General features: G+C 45.7%; 1 protein-coding gene across 1 annotated transcript; it reads left to right on the forward strand.

Annotated features, from left to right (window-relative positions):
- Positions 1-11,330: 11,330 nt before the first annotated feature.
- Positions 11,331-12,184, forward strand: LOC122721768 (zinc finger protein 652-B-like). The gene has a single exon (XM_043950601.1). It carries the CDS (start codon positions 11,457-11,459, stop codon positions 12,093-12,095), a length of 639 nt encoding a protein of 212 aa, XP_043806536.1. The 5' UTR covers positions 11,331-11,456; the 3' UTR covers positions 12,096-12,184.
- The last annotated feature ends 2,960 nt before the right edge of the window (positions 12,185-15,144 follow it).

Raw genomic sequence — 15,144 nt, forward strand, 5'->3', positions numbered from 1 at the left:
GCCACACCTGGACTTTCTCTTACATAGTGCCAGGGGCGTAGTGCAGGCCACACCTGGTCTTCCATATCATAGCATAACATATCATATCGAGGGCTAATGGATCATCCAATATCCATCCACATCAACAGCAAATCATGCAATGCATCATATTCGTGATTTCTAATGCAATAACCTATAAACATGGCAATCATGATGCATGAACATGCTTAGGAGTTTAATCATTTTTTTTAAAATAGAAAGTAGTTCTGTTCTACTCACCTCTGGCTAACTCTAAACTAACTCCGAAGCAGCTATCACTGCTGGCCGCCTTGGTTCCTCGGGTCTGAACCTACACAGGTGGACTCAAATGAGGGACCAAACAAACTCTAACATAACTCTAAACAACTCCCCCAAAAATCCCCTAAAACATCATAAAACATTCCAAGAAAACATACAAAGGAAGGCTGAATAGGGCACTTTTGGCGGCAGGTTCGGCGGCCGAAAGTCCCTCCAGAGCCGAAAGTCAGGCACTTTCGGGGGTAGGGTTCAGCGGCCGAAACTCCCCTCCAGAGCCGAAAGTCCAAACTTTCGAGGGCGAGTTTAGGCGGCCAAACTGCCTCCACGGGCAGGTTCGGCGGCCGAACCTGGGTTCTCCAAAATGGCAGAACCCGATTCCGCCTCATGCATTCAGCCACCCCAAAACTTCACAACATGCATTTAACCATTCTAAAACATGCATAAACACTTATTCAAGCATATAGGGGCATAAAACTAGTCTATACCCCAACAAACATCACAATAAGCATGCATTTAACATAAAGGGTATATAAATCCTAACATTAAACAACTAGCCTAAACATGCATCAAAACCCTTAACCCCTTCTCAAAACTTACTTAAAACATGAAAGAAGAGAAGGATCTACACTTACCTCTTGAAGATCGAGAGGAGGGTGATCCAAACTTGGAGATTTGGAGAAATCGAGCTCCGGGGATCTCCAAGCTTCCAAAAACTTGATCTTAGCTTAAAAATCTTCAAAACAAAGTAAAAACTCATCAAAACTTGAAGAGATTGAAGGAAAACACAAAATCAACCAAAGGAAGGCAAAATCTCACCTATGACTAAAAATAGAGAGAGAAAACTCGCCCATTTTCGGACAAGGGGCCTTTTATAGGTGGCTGGCCAGACCACCTTCGAGGGCCAAAGGTGCTTCCGCAAACTCCCCATGTTCGGCTGCCGAACTTGAGGTTCGGCGGCCGAACCTGGGTTTTCTCCCTTGGTCTTTTTCTTTCAAAACTCAATTTCTTTCTTTATTAAAACCATAAAAACACATGAAAACACTTTAGAAAACCATATTCTATCCTTCTAGAGGGTTCCGACATCCGAGATTCCGCCGGAAAGTTAGAATTTCGATGCCAGGGTCTAGCCGAGTATTACAGTCAAGGACTTAAGAATAAAACACTTTAGCCATGTGCCCAATAATTTTTTCTAAGGAATCAACCATACTGTTTTTTATTTCTCGCCTTTGAGCTAATCAGGGCTGAAATTTTATCACGTGACTTAGCTTCTTATGAATTGTTCCAATCTTGCAAAGGCATTTCTATCTGTGAACCTTTTCTGAGCTAGGTTTGCCTTAAGGATAAAAATCTTTAAGTCTGTATATTCACTTAATTTCCCACAGGGTTCAATCATATCAGGTCTTCACCATGAGTTCAATTTTTAACAATTGACTAAACTTCCAACTCACGAGTTTTCCTGATTCTCGCAAGGACATCCTCATTTTCTTTTATTACTTTACTAATGTGAGCTTGGGTGTATAGCCTTCACATAATAACGATAAGTTAGATCATGTACCTTTTAAAGTGATGAGCAGGGCTGGCCTTTTGTTTTTAGTTCTGTTCTGATAGGAATCGAGGCTGGAGCCTTGTCTGCTCATGCCTCAGATTTCTTCTTGGATCAGAGGAGGCTTGTAACTTTCAGTTTGCCCTTGAGATTTCTGAGTTCGGCTCTCCTCTTGTTTGGTTTTCCGGGCTCAAATTTGCGTGTTTTAGGTCGACACTTTTGGCTTCATGTTGCTTTTTTCTTCTCAGCCGGTTTAATGGTGCCAAGGGCACTTGGGGAGCCCGGTCACCTACCTCACTGAGGTATTGTACAAGATTCAGGCTCTGTGGCCTTACTGTCGCTTCGTCATCTCAGTTCGGTTTTGTGGCGTCGGGAGATCTTGGGGATCCCAGTCACCTACCTCCCTGGGGTCTTGCGCAAGATTCAGGCACTGTGACCTTACTGTCGCTTCGTCACCTCAGTTCAGTTTTGTGGCACCGAGAGATCTTGGGGATCCCGGTCATCTACCTCCCTGGGGTCTTGCGCAAGATTCAGGCATTGTGGCCTTATTGTCGCTTTGTCATCTCAGTTCGGTTTTGTGGCGCCGGGAGATCTTGGGGATCCCGGTCACCTACCTCCCTGGGGTCTTGCGCAAGATTCAGGCACTGTGGCCTTACTATCGCTTTGTCATCTCAGTTTCACCTACCTCCCTGAGGTCTTGGGCCTTTGTGCCTGTTTTATTTTATTTTTCTATTTCTTTCAATGGAAGCAATGTAAGTTATGGCAAATGAAGAATTGGACAATAACCACGTCTATTTTATTACCATGCTTTTAAAATACGATCAATCTTTTTACATTTAATAACATCTTAGGGGAAGTACCTTTTCAAATGCTGGATATTTCAAGCATGAGGCTCAGGGTTTCCCTGTAAGTCTTCAATCCAATATACCTCTGGTTTGACCACTTTGACTATTTTGAACGGGCCCTCCTAGGTCTGTGCCAGCTTTCCTACAGCCGCTCTTTTTTTCGTAGCTTCCAGATTTCTCAGGGCCAGATCTCCTATCTTCAGGCTTCTTTCTCTAACCCTTTAATTGTAATAACGAGCTGTTCTTTGCTAGTAAGCGGCTGTACGAACTTGAGCTTCCTCCCTGATTTCCTTTAAGGCATCCAGGTTACTTCTCAGTTTATCACTGTTAGCGTTCTCGTCAATGAACTGGACCCGATGTGTAGGGACTTATAGCTCGATTGGGACTACGGCCTCAGTACCAAATGCGAGTGCAAAAGGCGTCTCTTTAGTGAACGTCCTGGGGGTAGTTCGGAGGGCCCACAGGATGCTGCTGAGCTCCTCTGCCCAATTTGCCTTTGCCCCGTCCAGCCGCTTTTTCAATCCCTGGAGGATAGCTCTGTTAGTGACCTCCGTTTGGCCGTTGGTCTGAGGATGGGCCACCGAGGAGAATTTGTGCCATATGCCCATATTCGCTGTGAATGCTCTGAAGGCATTGCAGTCAAATTGTTTGCCGTTGTCTGAGATGAGTACCCTTGGTATTCCGAACCTGCAGATGATGTTGCCCCATACGAAGTCTATCATCTTACGGGCTATGATAGTGGGGATTGCCTCTGTCTCTGGCCATTTCGAGAAGTACTCTACAGCCACCACTACAAATTTTTTATGTCCCGTGGTCTTAGGAAAAGGTCCTAAGATGTCTATTCCCCACTGTGAGAATGGCCACGGGCTGGATATGTTAGATTGAGGAGTGGCTGGGACATTGATGGCATTAGCAAACCTCTGGCATACATCGCATCTTTGAACAAACTCTTTTGCCTCCTTTTTAACAGTGGGCTAGTAATATCCTTGCCTGAATATTTTGCTTGCCAGGGTTCCTGCGCCTTCATGGGCTCCACACATTCCCCGGTGTATTTCTTTCATCACCTTTATTGCCTCTTCCAGGCTCACACATCGGAGCCACGGGATGGATTTTCCCCTTCTATACAGGGTCCCCCTTACTGCTTGGTAATTAGCAGCTCGAGCCACTATTTTCTTTGCTTCCTCCTTGTCTTCAGGGAGCTTTCCCTTCTCCAGGTATTCCAGGTATGGGGTCATCCAGCTTTGGCCTTGCTCCACCTGCAATACAGCGGCCGTTTTGTCAAAAGCAGGTGTGCTAACATATTGTATATACACCTCATCTGGGAGCTGCTCCAGCTCTTCCCTAGACAATCTGCTAAGCAAGTCCGCCTCTTCATTCTCTTCTTGAGGTATTCTCTAGTATCTGACCATGATCCCTTTGCTCTTGAACTCGGCCTCTATGGCTTTTACCTTTGTCAGGTAGTTCTGCATGGTAGGGTCTCTAGCCTGATATGCCCCGGTAATCTGGTTGATCACAAACTGGGAATCACTATTCACCTCGAGGTCGGTTGCCCCTACTTCTGTTGCTACCAGCATTTGATTTATCAGAGCCTCATATTCTGCTACATTGTTAGAGGCTTTAAATTCCAGGCGCAGAGCATAACAGACTTTGAAACCCTCAGGTCCTTTTAGCATTATTCCTGCGCCACTGCCCCCAGCGCCGGATGCCCCGTCTACATATAACTTCCAACTGAACTCTTGTGAGGGTTGCCTCTCTCTCTCACCTTCCAATGCTTCCAAACATGACTCACCTGGTTCTGTCTACTTCTCATTGAAAGAGCACTCTGCTATGAAGTTAGCAAGGGCTTGAGATTTTATGGTGGTCCGAGGTCGGTATTCTAAGCAGTAAGGGCTGATCTCGATGGACCAAGCGAGCATCCGACCTGAAGTTTCTTGTAATGACCCGGAAACCGGACCGCTACCGGCGCTAAGATGCAGGTCGACTTAAGGTCGCTGGGACCCATAGCAAGCCTACTATACAACCTGTACACCTGATAAAATCCCATACATGATCAGAAATTTTCATAAAAACTTTAAACTTTCCATATACCAAGCTTGACCTGTGCATGCACCATAACTGTAAACATAAAACCCCACACTAAAGCCCTCATCAAATGCTCTAGTGGGGCAAAATAACATACATCAAGCTTGGTTCAACATGTAACATCATTAAAACATTAACATTAGATCATGTACAAAAAGGGATTAACCATACATTAGGGCCAAGCACAATTCTAATCCTCATTACATCACTGTACAATACCTTACATTACATTATATTATTTTACATACCATGTCCACTACTAATCTATTACATAACCATAACTTTTATCCTTGACGACTTCCCGGTCTATCCTGAATCTGCAAACCTGGGGGTTAGGGAAAAGGGGTGAGCTACAAGAGCCCAATGAGCAGAACAATAAAAACAGTTTATAAACATATGCCATCATGAAATGCATCACATCACAAACAATTCACATCACGGATGGATTTGTCACCAATAACCCTATACATAGTCCAATTATGCCAGGGGCGTAGAATGGGTCTCACTAGTCTTTCTCTTAACATCACATAACATAACATATCCAATGTGCCAGGGGCGTAGAATGGGCCTCACTGGACTTCCATACTATATCATAACATGTCATATTGAGGGCTAGTGGGTCATCCAATATCCATCCACATCAACATCATATTATGCAATGCACCATATTCGTGGATTTCTAATGCAAACAACCTAGTACATATCATGGCATTCATGATGCATGAACATGCTAAAATTTCATTTACTTTAAAACATAGTTCAGTTCTACTCACCTCTGGCTGACTCTAAACTAACTTTGAAGTAGCTAACACTGCTGGCCTCCTTGGTTCCTCGGGTCCGATCCTACACAGGTGGACTCAAATGAGGGACCAAAAAAACTCTACCATAACTCTAAACGACTCCCCAAAAATCCCTTAAAACATCACCAAAACATGCATAGAAAACATGCAAAGGAAGGTTGGACAGGGCACTTTCGGTGGCAGGTTCGCGGTCGAAAGTCCCTCCAGAGCCGAAAGTCAGGCACTTTCGGGGGCAGGGTTCGGCTGCCAAAAGTCCTTCCAGAGCCGAAAGTCACCCACTTTCGGGGGCAGGTTCGGCGGCCGAAACTCCCCTCCAGAGCCGAAAGTCCAAACTTTCGGGGGCGAGTTTAGGCGGCCAAACTGCCTCCACAGGCAGGTACAGCGGCCGAATATGGCTTCAGCAGCCGAACCTGGTGTAACGACCCGGAAATCGGACCGCTACCGGCGCTAGGATCCAGATCGGCTTAAGGCCGCCGGGACCCGTAGCAAGCCTAACATACATCCTGCATACCTGTTTAATCCCATACATGATCAAACATAACCATAAAACATTAAACTTTTTCTTTCATTTACCAAGCTTAACCTGTGCATGCACAAACTCATAAATATAAAACCCCACACTGGAGCCCTCATCAAATGCTCCAATGGGGTAACATATCATGCATAAAGCCTGGTTTACTTAAACATTGACAAAACATTTTATAGATCATGAACAAAGGGATTAACCAACATACTAGGGTCAAGCACAACTCTAAACCTCAATAAACATCGTTACATTACTATACTTTATATTACATCATTTTCATGTCCACATCTAGCTATTACATAAAACATGACTTCTTATTCTTGCTGACCTCCTGAATCTATCCCGTACCTGCAACCTGGGGAATTAAGGGAATGGGGTGAGCTACTAGAGCCCAGTGAGCAGAATAATAAAACATTATATTTAAAGTTCATGCTTTCATGAAATGCATCACATCACAAATAAATCACCTTAAGGATGAACTTGTCACCAATAGCCCTCTACATTTCCATTAGTGCCAGAACGTAGAATGGGTCCTGGTCTTTCTCTTACATAACATATCATAATATTCCAATGTGCCAGGGACGTAGAATGGGTCTTCCTGGACTTTCTCTTACATTGTGCCAGAGACGTAGAATGGGTCTTCCTGGACTTCCATACCGTATCATCATCATATCATATCATACCGTACGAGGGCTAATGGATCATTCAATGCTCATCCACATCAACAACATAATATGCAATGCAACATATTTGTGAATTCTAATGCAAACAACCTAATATATCTCATGGCATTCATGATGCGTGAATCATGCTAAAACTTTCATTATTTGTTTTGAAACATAAAGAGGCATTCTACTCACCTCAGGCTAGCTCTAACAAGACACTGAAGCAATTGTCTCACTGCTGGGGTCCTCGGTTCCTCGGGTCTGAACCTACACAGGTGGACTCAAATGAGGGACCAAACATACATGAACATGACTCTAAACAACTCCCCAAAAACCCCCTAAAACACTTCAGAACAATCATAGAAAACATGCAAAGGAAGGCTGAACAGGGCACTTTCGGCGGCAGGTTCGGCGGCCGAAAGTCCCTCCAGAGCCGAAACTCAGCCACTTTCGGCGGCACCTTCGGCGGCCGAAAGTTCCTTCCAGAGACGAAACTCATGCATGATCGGCGGCACCTTCGGCGGCCGAAACTCCCTTCTAGAGCCGAAAGTCCAACTTTCGGGGGCAGGGTTTGGCAGCCAAAGGCTTGCCTCCACAGGCAGGTTTGGCGGCCGAAAGTCCCTTCGGCTGCCGAACCTGAGTTCTTCCAAATGGCAGAACTCAGCCTCTTCAATGCACATTTGCCTCCCAAAGCATTCAACTCAAAACCAACACTTCCAAAACATGCATACATACTTCCATAAGCAAATAGGGGTCTCAAACTAACCTAAACTCCAAAACAAACACATCAAACATACATATACATCATACATTGCCCATAAACTTCAACATTAACCTAAAACTCAATATTAACCTAAACATGCATTTCTACCCCACAAAACTCATAAAACTTGTTTAAAACATGGAATGAGCTAAAGATCTACTCTTACCTCTTGAAGATCGAGAGGAAAGACAATCCTAACTTGGGGATGGGAGAAATCTAGCTCCTTGGATCTCCAAGCTCCAAAGCTTGATCTTAGCTCTAAAACTCTTCAAAACCAAGTTAGAACTCGTTAAAACTTGAAAGATTTGAGAAAAATCATCAAAATCAACCATGGGAGAGCATGGACTCATCGTTGGCCGAAAATAGGGGAGAAAGCTCGCCCGTTTCGGCCATGGAGCCCTTTTATAAGGGCTGGCCAAACCACCTTCGGAAGCCTAAAGTGCCTCCAAAACTCATGCAAGTTCGGCGGCCGAACATGAGGTTCGGTGGCCGAACCTGAGCCACTTTCGGAGGCCTAACTTGCCCCCCTAAACTATCCCATGTTCGGCGGCCGAACTTGAGGTTCGGCGGCCGAACTTGAGGTTCGGCGGCCGAACTTGAGGTTCGGCGGCCGAACTTGAGGTTCGGCGGCCGAACTTGAGGTTCGGCGGCCGAACTTGAGGTTCGGCGGCCGAACCTGGAAATGCCTCCATGGTCTTTTTCATTCAAAACTCAGTTGCTTCCTTACTTAAAATCATAAAATACATTAAAACATTTTATAAAAACATGATTTTACCCTTCTAGAGGTTTTCGACATCCGAGATTCTACCGGACGGTAGGAATTTCGATACCGGAGTCTAGCCGGGTATTACACCTGGGTTCTCCAAAATGGCAGAACCCGATTCCGCCTCATGCATTCAGCCACCTAAAACTTCACAACATGCATTTAACCATTCTAAAACATGCATAAACACTTATTCAAGCATATAGGGGCATAAAACTAGCCTAAACCCCAGCAAACATCACATTATGCATACATTTAACATAAAGGGTACATAAATCCTAACATTAAACAACTAGCCTAAACATGCATTAAAACCCCTTAACCCTTCATAAAACTTACTTAAAAACATAAAAGAAGATAGGATCTACACTTACCTCTTGAAGATCGAGAGGAGAGGTGATCCAAACTTGGAGATTGGGAGAAATCGAGCTCCGGGGGTCTCCAAGCCTCAAAACTTTGATCCTAGCTCAAAAATCTTTAAAACAACATAAAACTCATCAAAAACTTGAGGGGATTTAAGGAAAACAACAAATCAACCATGGAAGGGCGAACACTCACCTATGCCCGAAAATAGAGAGAGAAAACTCGCTCATTTTCGGACAATGGGCCTTTTATAGGTGGTTGGCCAGACCACCTTCAGGGGCCAAAGGTGCTTCCGCAAACTCCCCATGTTCGGCGGCCAAACTTGAGGTTCGGCGGCCGAACTTGGGTTTTCTTCCTTGGTCTTTTCTTTCAAAACTCATTTTCTTTCTTTATTAAAACCATAAAAACACATGAAAACACTTTAGAAAACCATATTCTACCCTTCTAGAGGGTTCCGACATCCGAGATTCCGCCGGAAAGTGGGAATTCCGATGCCGAGGTCTAGTCGGGTATTACATTTCTGACCTGTGGAGGATCTTCTTCAACGGCTGGTCTGTCATCACTACTCCTTGGTGGCTTTCTAAATAAACCCTGAATTTTCTGACTGCCAGCAATAGAGCATATGCTATTTTTTCAATGTTCAGGTATCTCACCTCTGCATCCTTGAGTACTTTGCTGACATAGAAAACAGGTTTCTGCTCTCCTCCTTCCACTCTCACCAGTACGGCATTGACAGCTTGCTCTGAGGCTGATAAATAGATCAGGAGCTCTTCCCCTTCCAACGGGCTGCTGAGTACATGAGGCGAGCTAAGATAGCTTTTGAGCTCTTTGAAAGCTTCTCGATAGTCTTCAGTCCATTCGAAGTTCAGAACTTTCCTCAACTTCTTGAAAAACAGCAAGCATCTCTCTGCCGACCTCGACATAAAGCGGTTAAGCGGTACTATCCTTCTAGTGAGCCTCTGGACGTCTCTTACACAGGTCGGCTCGGGCATGTTCAAGATAGCTTCCACCTTCTCGGGATTGGGCTTGATGCCTTTTCCACTCACCATGTATCCCAAGAACTTTCCTCCCCTAATAAAGAAGGCACACTTCACTGGATTTAGCCTCATTCTATACTATTCCAGTACCTCGAACACCTCCGTCAGGTCAATCAAGTGCTGCTGAAAAGTCGTACTCTTCACCACCATATAATCTACATATACTTCGACATTCCTGCCGATCTAATCTTTGAAGATTTTGTTCATCAATCTTTGGTACGTTGCCCCGGCATTCTTCAGCCCAAAAGGCATGGCCTTATAGCAGTAGGTACCATCTTTTATTATGAACGAGGTATTTTCTTCATCCGACCTATCCATTGGAATTTGGTGGTAACCAGACATTGCATCCAAAGACGACATATAATCAAAACAGGCCGTGGGGTCGACCATTTTATTAATATTGGGGAGGGGGTAACAATCTTTGGGACATGCTTGATTGAGGCCTGTAAAATCTATACACATCCTATATTTGCCATTGGCTTTTTTGACTAATACAGGATTTGCTAGCCACTGTGGGTACATGACCTCTCTAATAAACCCTGCCTCCTCGAGCTGTTGTACCTCCTCCCTGGTGGCCTGTTGCTTCTCCTTTCCTATCACCCTCTTCTTCTGCTTCACCGGTCTGACCTCTGGGAGGACATTCAGCTTGTGTGTCATCACTTCAAGGTCAATCCCGGACATGTCAGAAGGCTTCCAGACGAAGCTTGATGCGTGACCTCGGATTAGGGCCATGACTTCCATTTTCTGCTCTTCAGTGAGGCCGGCGTTAAGACTGAAGACCTTATCTATCTCTGCTTCTGATAAGGGAAAGGTCTCTAACTCTCCGACCGGCTCTGTTCTGTCCTTTTTTTTCTCGTCTCGGACCTCCAGAACTTCCGAGTCAAGCTTCTCTCTTGCCGAGTTTGGCTCTGATACCATGGCCAGGTACACTGCTCTTGCCTCTTCCTAACTTCCTTTGACTACTCCTACTCCCGCTTCTATTGAGAATTTCATAGCCAGATATCTAATGCTGGTTACGGCCTCAAAGTCAAACAGCGCAGGTCTTCCCAATATTGCGTTGTAGCTCAAGGGGAGTTTGACTACTAAGAACACCGCATAATGAGTGCGAGTCCTTGGCGCTTCTCTTAGAGTGAGAGCCAGTTTCACTTTCCCCTCCACAGGCACTGGAACTCCTCCGATCCCTTTGACTAGGGCCTGGTCCAGAATCAACTGCTCTTCAGGGATTTCCATCTGCTGGAAGACCCTGTACGGCAACAAATTCACCTTACTTCCGTCATCCACCAAGATCTTCTTAACCTGGTAGTAGATGACGGCTTCAATAACAAGGGCATCGTCATGAGGCATCTGAACACCCTGAGCATCCTCCGGAGAGAAGGTGATGGTCACTGGAGAGTGCTCAACTACCTGTATGACCTCGGCGCTGCTGCCTTCCCCGTCTCGGCCTCTCTTCTTTCCTCTGCGGTAGGGGTGAGCAGTAGGGCTAAGCAATTCTCGGTCTAAACCGAAAAACCGAACCGAACTGATTAAATTCGGTTTATCGGTTCGGTTAGTCGGAAAGATCGATTTGGTTCGGTTAGTAGATTTAAAATTATTCGGTTTTCGGTTCGGTTCGGTTTAAACATGTTAAATAACCGATCAAACCGAAAAACCGAACCCAGCCCAACCCAACCCAACCCAACCCAGCAGGCCAGCACCCCAACCCCCTCCATACCTTTCGCCGAACCCCTCCATCCCATTTTCCACATTCTCCAAACTCCAATCTCCCGATTCCCCCACCCCTATTCTCCCGAAAGATGAGGACGACGAAGACTACGAAGACGATGATGACTGATGAGGGGGGCGAGGACGACGAAGACGACGAGGTTCAGGTCTTACAATCCTCCAGAGGGCCACCGGTTCAGTCGGCGGACGACGACGAGGATGACGATGAAGATGACGATGGTGAAGGCGGAGACGACGATGACGATGGTGAAGGCGGAGATGACGATGACGATGACGACGATGATAAGGAGGAAAACAATGACGAGGATGAAGACGGTGAAGAAGAGGTAATATATGTCCAAATTTATATAATTTTCTGCATATACTTCATTTCTCTCATCTGGGACTGGGTTGCGTTCTCTGTTGGTGCCGGAGATATGGGTCCCACTTCATCGTCCGGTGTCAGTAACATGCAAGATCTCAGATGTTATAGCGCCTCCTATGCATCCTCCGTCTACCCAACACAATCCCAAGCCCAAACCCAGGTCGGCAACAATGATGTTCGGTTCAAAAAGGGCAAGTCTGCAAGTGGGTCTGTTTCTAAGAGCTGGAGTTTCAATGATCCGGAGCTGCAACGAAAGAAGCGAGTCGCTAGCTATAAGGTTTACAGTGTAGAAGGGAAAGTTAAAGGCTCTTTCAGAAAGAGTTTCAGGTGGCTCAAGGACAGGTGAACGCTTCTCTCATCTGGGACTGGGTTGCGAGGAGTTTCTCTCATCTGCGACTTCTGGCCATGGTTTTTAATAGAATATTTATTAAATTATTTTGTTGAAATTAGAAATAAAAAATTAAAAAAAATACAGATTTCGGTTTGAATCGAACCGAACCGAACCGAACCGATTTTTATCGGTTCGATTCGGTTCGATTATACCTTCATAATCGGTTTTTTCAGTTTTATAAATTTTAACAAATTGGTTTTTGGTTTTATCAGTTCGGTTCGGTTCGGAACCGAACCGACCGATTGCACAGCCCTAGTGAGTAGTATTCGGTTCAAACCGAAAAAACCGACCGAACCGAACCGATTTGAAAATTTGGTTCGGTTTTTTATATATTTCGGTTCGGTTCGATTTTTAATTTCAGAAATTTTGGTTATTTCGATTCGGTTCGGTTTTGATTAGAAAAAAATCGAAAAAATCGAATCGAACCGATTAGTGATAATAATATGTTTTTTCAATAATATAGAGAAATTAAATCATATTAAAATTAAAATATTTTAATTAAATTTTAAAATATTAAAAATAAAGGGTAAAAAATAAAAAAATTATTAAAAATCGAAACCGATCAAACCGAACCGAATTGAACCGAATCAGACCGGTTCGGTTCGATTTGGTTTCTAACCAAAATTGATTCAGTTTGGTTTTCATAAACACTAAAATTTTAATTTTCGGTTTATTCGGTTCGGTTCGGTTTTGAACCGAACCGACCGAATGCTCACCCCTACTCTGCGGCTCATCCGACCTCCGATTCCTCCTACAATCATGTTGATAGTCCCACTAGAGCCATCATTCACCTGTCTTGCTCCCGTCCTCCTGGGTCTCTCCACTGTAGGGTTCGGCTGGGGCCTTTCTCCCTCCGGCTTCTTCACAAAGTTCCGCAAGTGACCCCTTTTGATCAGCCTCTCAATCTCACTGATCAGTTGGTAGCAGTTGTTGGTGTCATGGCCGTGCGTACGATGATACTGACAGTATTTGTCAGGATCTCGCTGGTTTGCTTCTGCTCTTATGGGCTTGGGCCATTGTAGGAACTCCTTGTCCTGAACTGCCATGAGCACCTCAGCTCTAGAGGCGTTGAGTGGAGTCAGGTTCTCTGGAATCCGCGGAGGGAACGTTCTTTGTTCTGGGACCCGAGGGGAGAAAGGTTTCTGGTCCCTGCGGTCCCAGGGCTGTTTGTACAGCTCAGGTCTTTTACTTGGCTTTTTATCATGCCTCTCCGGCCTCCTTTCTTCCGGGGCTCTCCCCCTGTCTGCCGCCCCTTTGGCAAATCTGCTCGTCACCAAGGCATCATCCTGCCTTATATACTTCTCCGCCCTCTTCATCAGCTCTGCCAGTGAGGTGGGAGGCTTCCTGCTCAACGAGCCAAAGAATTCTGGCAAGGTCGTCCCCTTCTGCATAGCCTCCACTGCTCTGTCCTCATCTAGCTCAGGGATCTGTAAGGCCTCCGTATTGAAACGGGCGACATACTCCCTCAGTAATTCATCTATTCTCTGCCTGACCATCTCCAGGTAACTGGTCTTCCTGTCAGCTGGTACTCCGGCTATGAAACGGCTGATGAAGGCGTTGGCCAAATCTCCAAAGCTTCTGATACTTCTTGCCTCCAGACTGTTAAACCACGCTCGTGTCGGCCCTGTGAGCGTAGTGGGAAATACCTTGCACATCAAGGCATCCGATAAAGTCTACAGCTCCATAAAGGTCTTGTAGTTAAGGACGCGCTCCCTAGGGTTTCCCGCTCCGTCGTAAGCTGCCATATGTGAGATCATAAACTTCTTGGGTACGGTCTCCTGCTGCACCCATTTCGAGAAGGGTGAAGAGGTAGGCAAGAGAGCTTGGTTGGGGTCCTTCGCCCCTAGCTCGGCCAAGAGCTGCTCCCTCATTCTTTGCAGTTTCTGATCCACACTTTCTTCCTCTTCTTGCCTGGGCCTCTTCTCCAGGCGACGTTCCTCCTCCCATGCTTCACTCCCCGTTCTTCTGGTTGTTCCGGCAGAATAACTGTCGGCCTCGTCATTTTCTATCAACTCCCTCGCCCTTCTTCCATGAACTCTAGCTTCTGGTTCTTCTCCTCCCTCGGCTCTTCTCTCCCTTTCTCCGGTTTCTCTACTATTTGTTTGAGGATGGTTGAAGGTAGGATGGAGCTTGTTGGTTCGGGGTTCTTCTACCACCAGCAATAAGTTCATTGGGGTATTGAGTCCCCTTTGCTGCATCATCTGCCCCAACCAGTGAGCTGTGTTTTGTAGTTGATGGGCCATAGCTTGGAGATCCTGGTTGGATAAGGTAACTCTGGGTGCGTTTCCTGCCGGGTTCGGCAAGGGGTTGAAGGGGATTGGTGTTTGGTTGTTGGGAGTCATGGGGCTGGAGAAAGATAACTGTTGCCCCTCCTTAGCAGAGCTCAGATCGTTGGGGGTATTAGAAATATTGTTTTCGTTGTGGTTGGCCATTGTGGATCTCAGTGGGTGTTGTAAGAGTGAAACTCCGGTGATGAAAAGATCTCTTTCGTTCCCACAGACGGCGCCAATTGGTGATTTGAGATCCAGAAAATAGGGTTTTACAAGGGTTCTAAAAGCTTTGTCTTAGAGGAGAATGCTCCTCTCCTTTTATTCTTTTCCTCCGTCTGTCAGTGACGTGTAACGACCTCACTGCCATTGGGCCACCTGTCTCTGCCATACTGATACGGACATACTAGAATATCAAATCTCTGCTCCATGTGCAACGGCCATTTAATTCCCTCCTGGTACGCATGCGGATGGACCCACTGGGCAGATGGGCTGGCTACTTCTTCTCCTTCGGACGGCTCTGGAAGGCGAGATTAAGGTTGAAACCCAGGGGAGGTCCGATCTTAGGGCCGAATGGACTGGGCCTACCCATCGAGAAGACTTAGAGGCCTCAGAATCAGGACTGTCATTATAGGCCCGGCCTCGTAACGAGATGGTGAAATCCAGCGGTCATCAGGTTCAATATTAAACTACCTCAAAAACAAATAGATCCCTAAAAATCTAAATCTAACTTGACT

The sequence above is a fragment of the Manihot esculenta genome, chromosome 14, assembly GCF_001659605.2.
Source record: "Manihot esculenta cultivar AM560-2 chromosome 14, M.esculenta_v8, whole genome shotgun sequence".
NCBI lineage: Eukaryota > Viridiplantae > Streptophyta > Magnoliopsida > Malpighiales > Euphorbiaceae > Manihot > Manihot esculenta.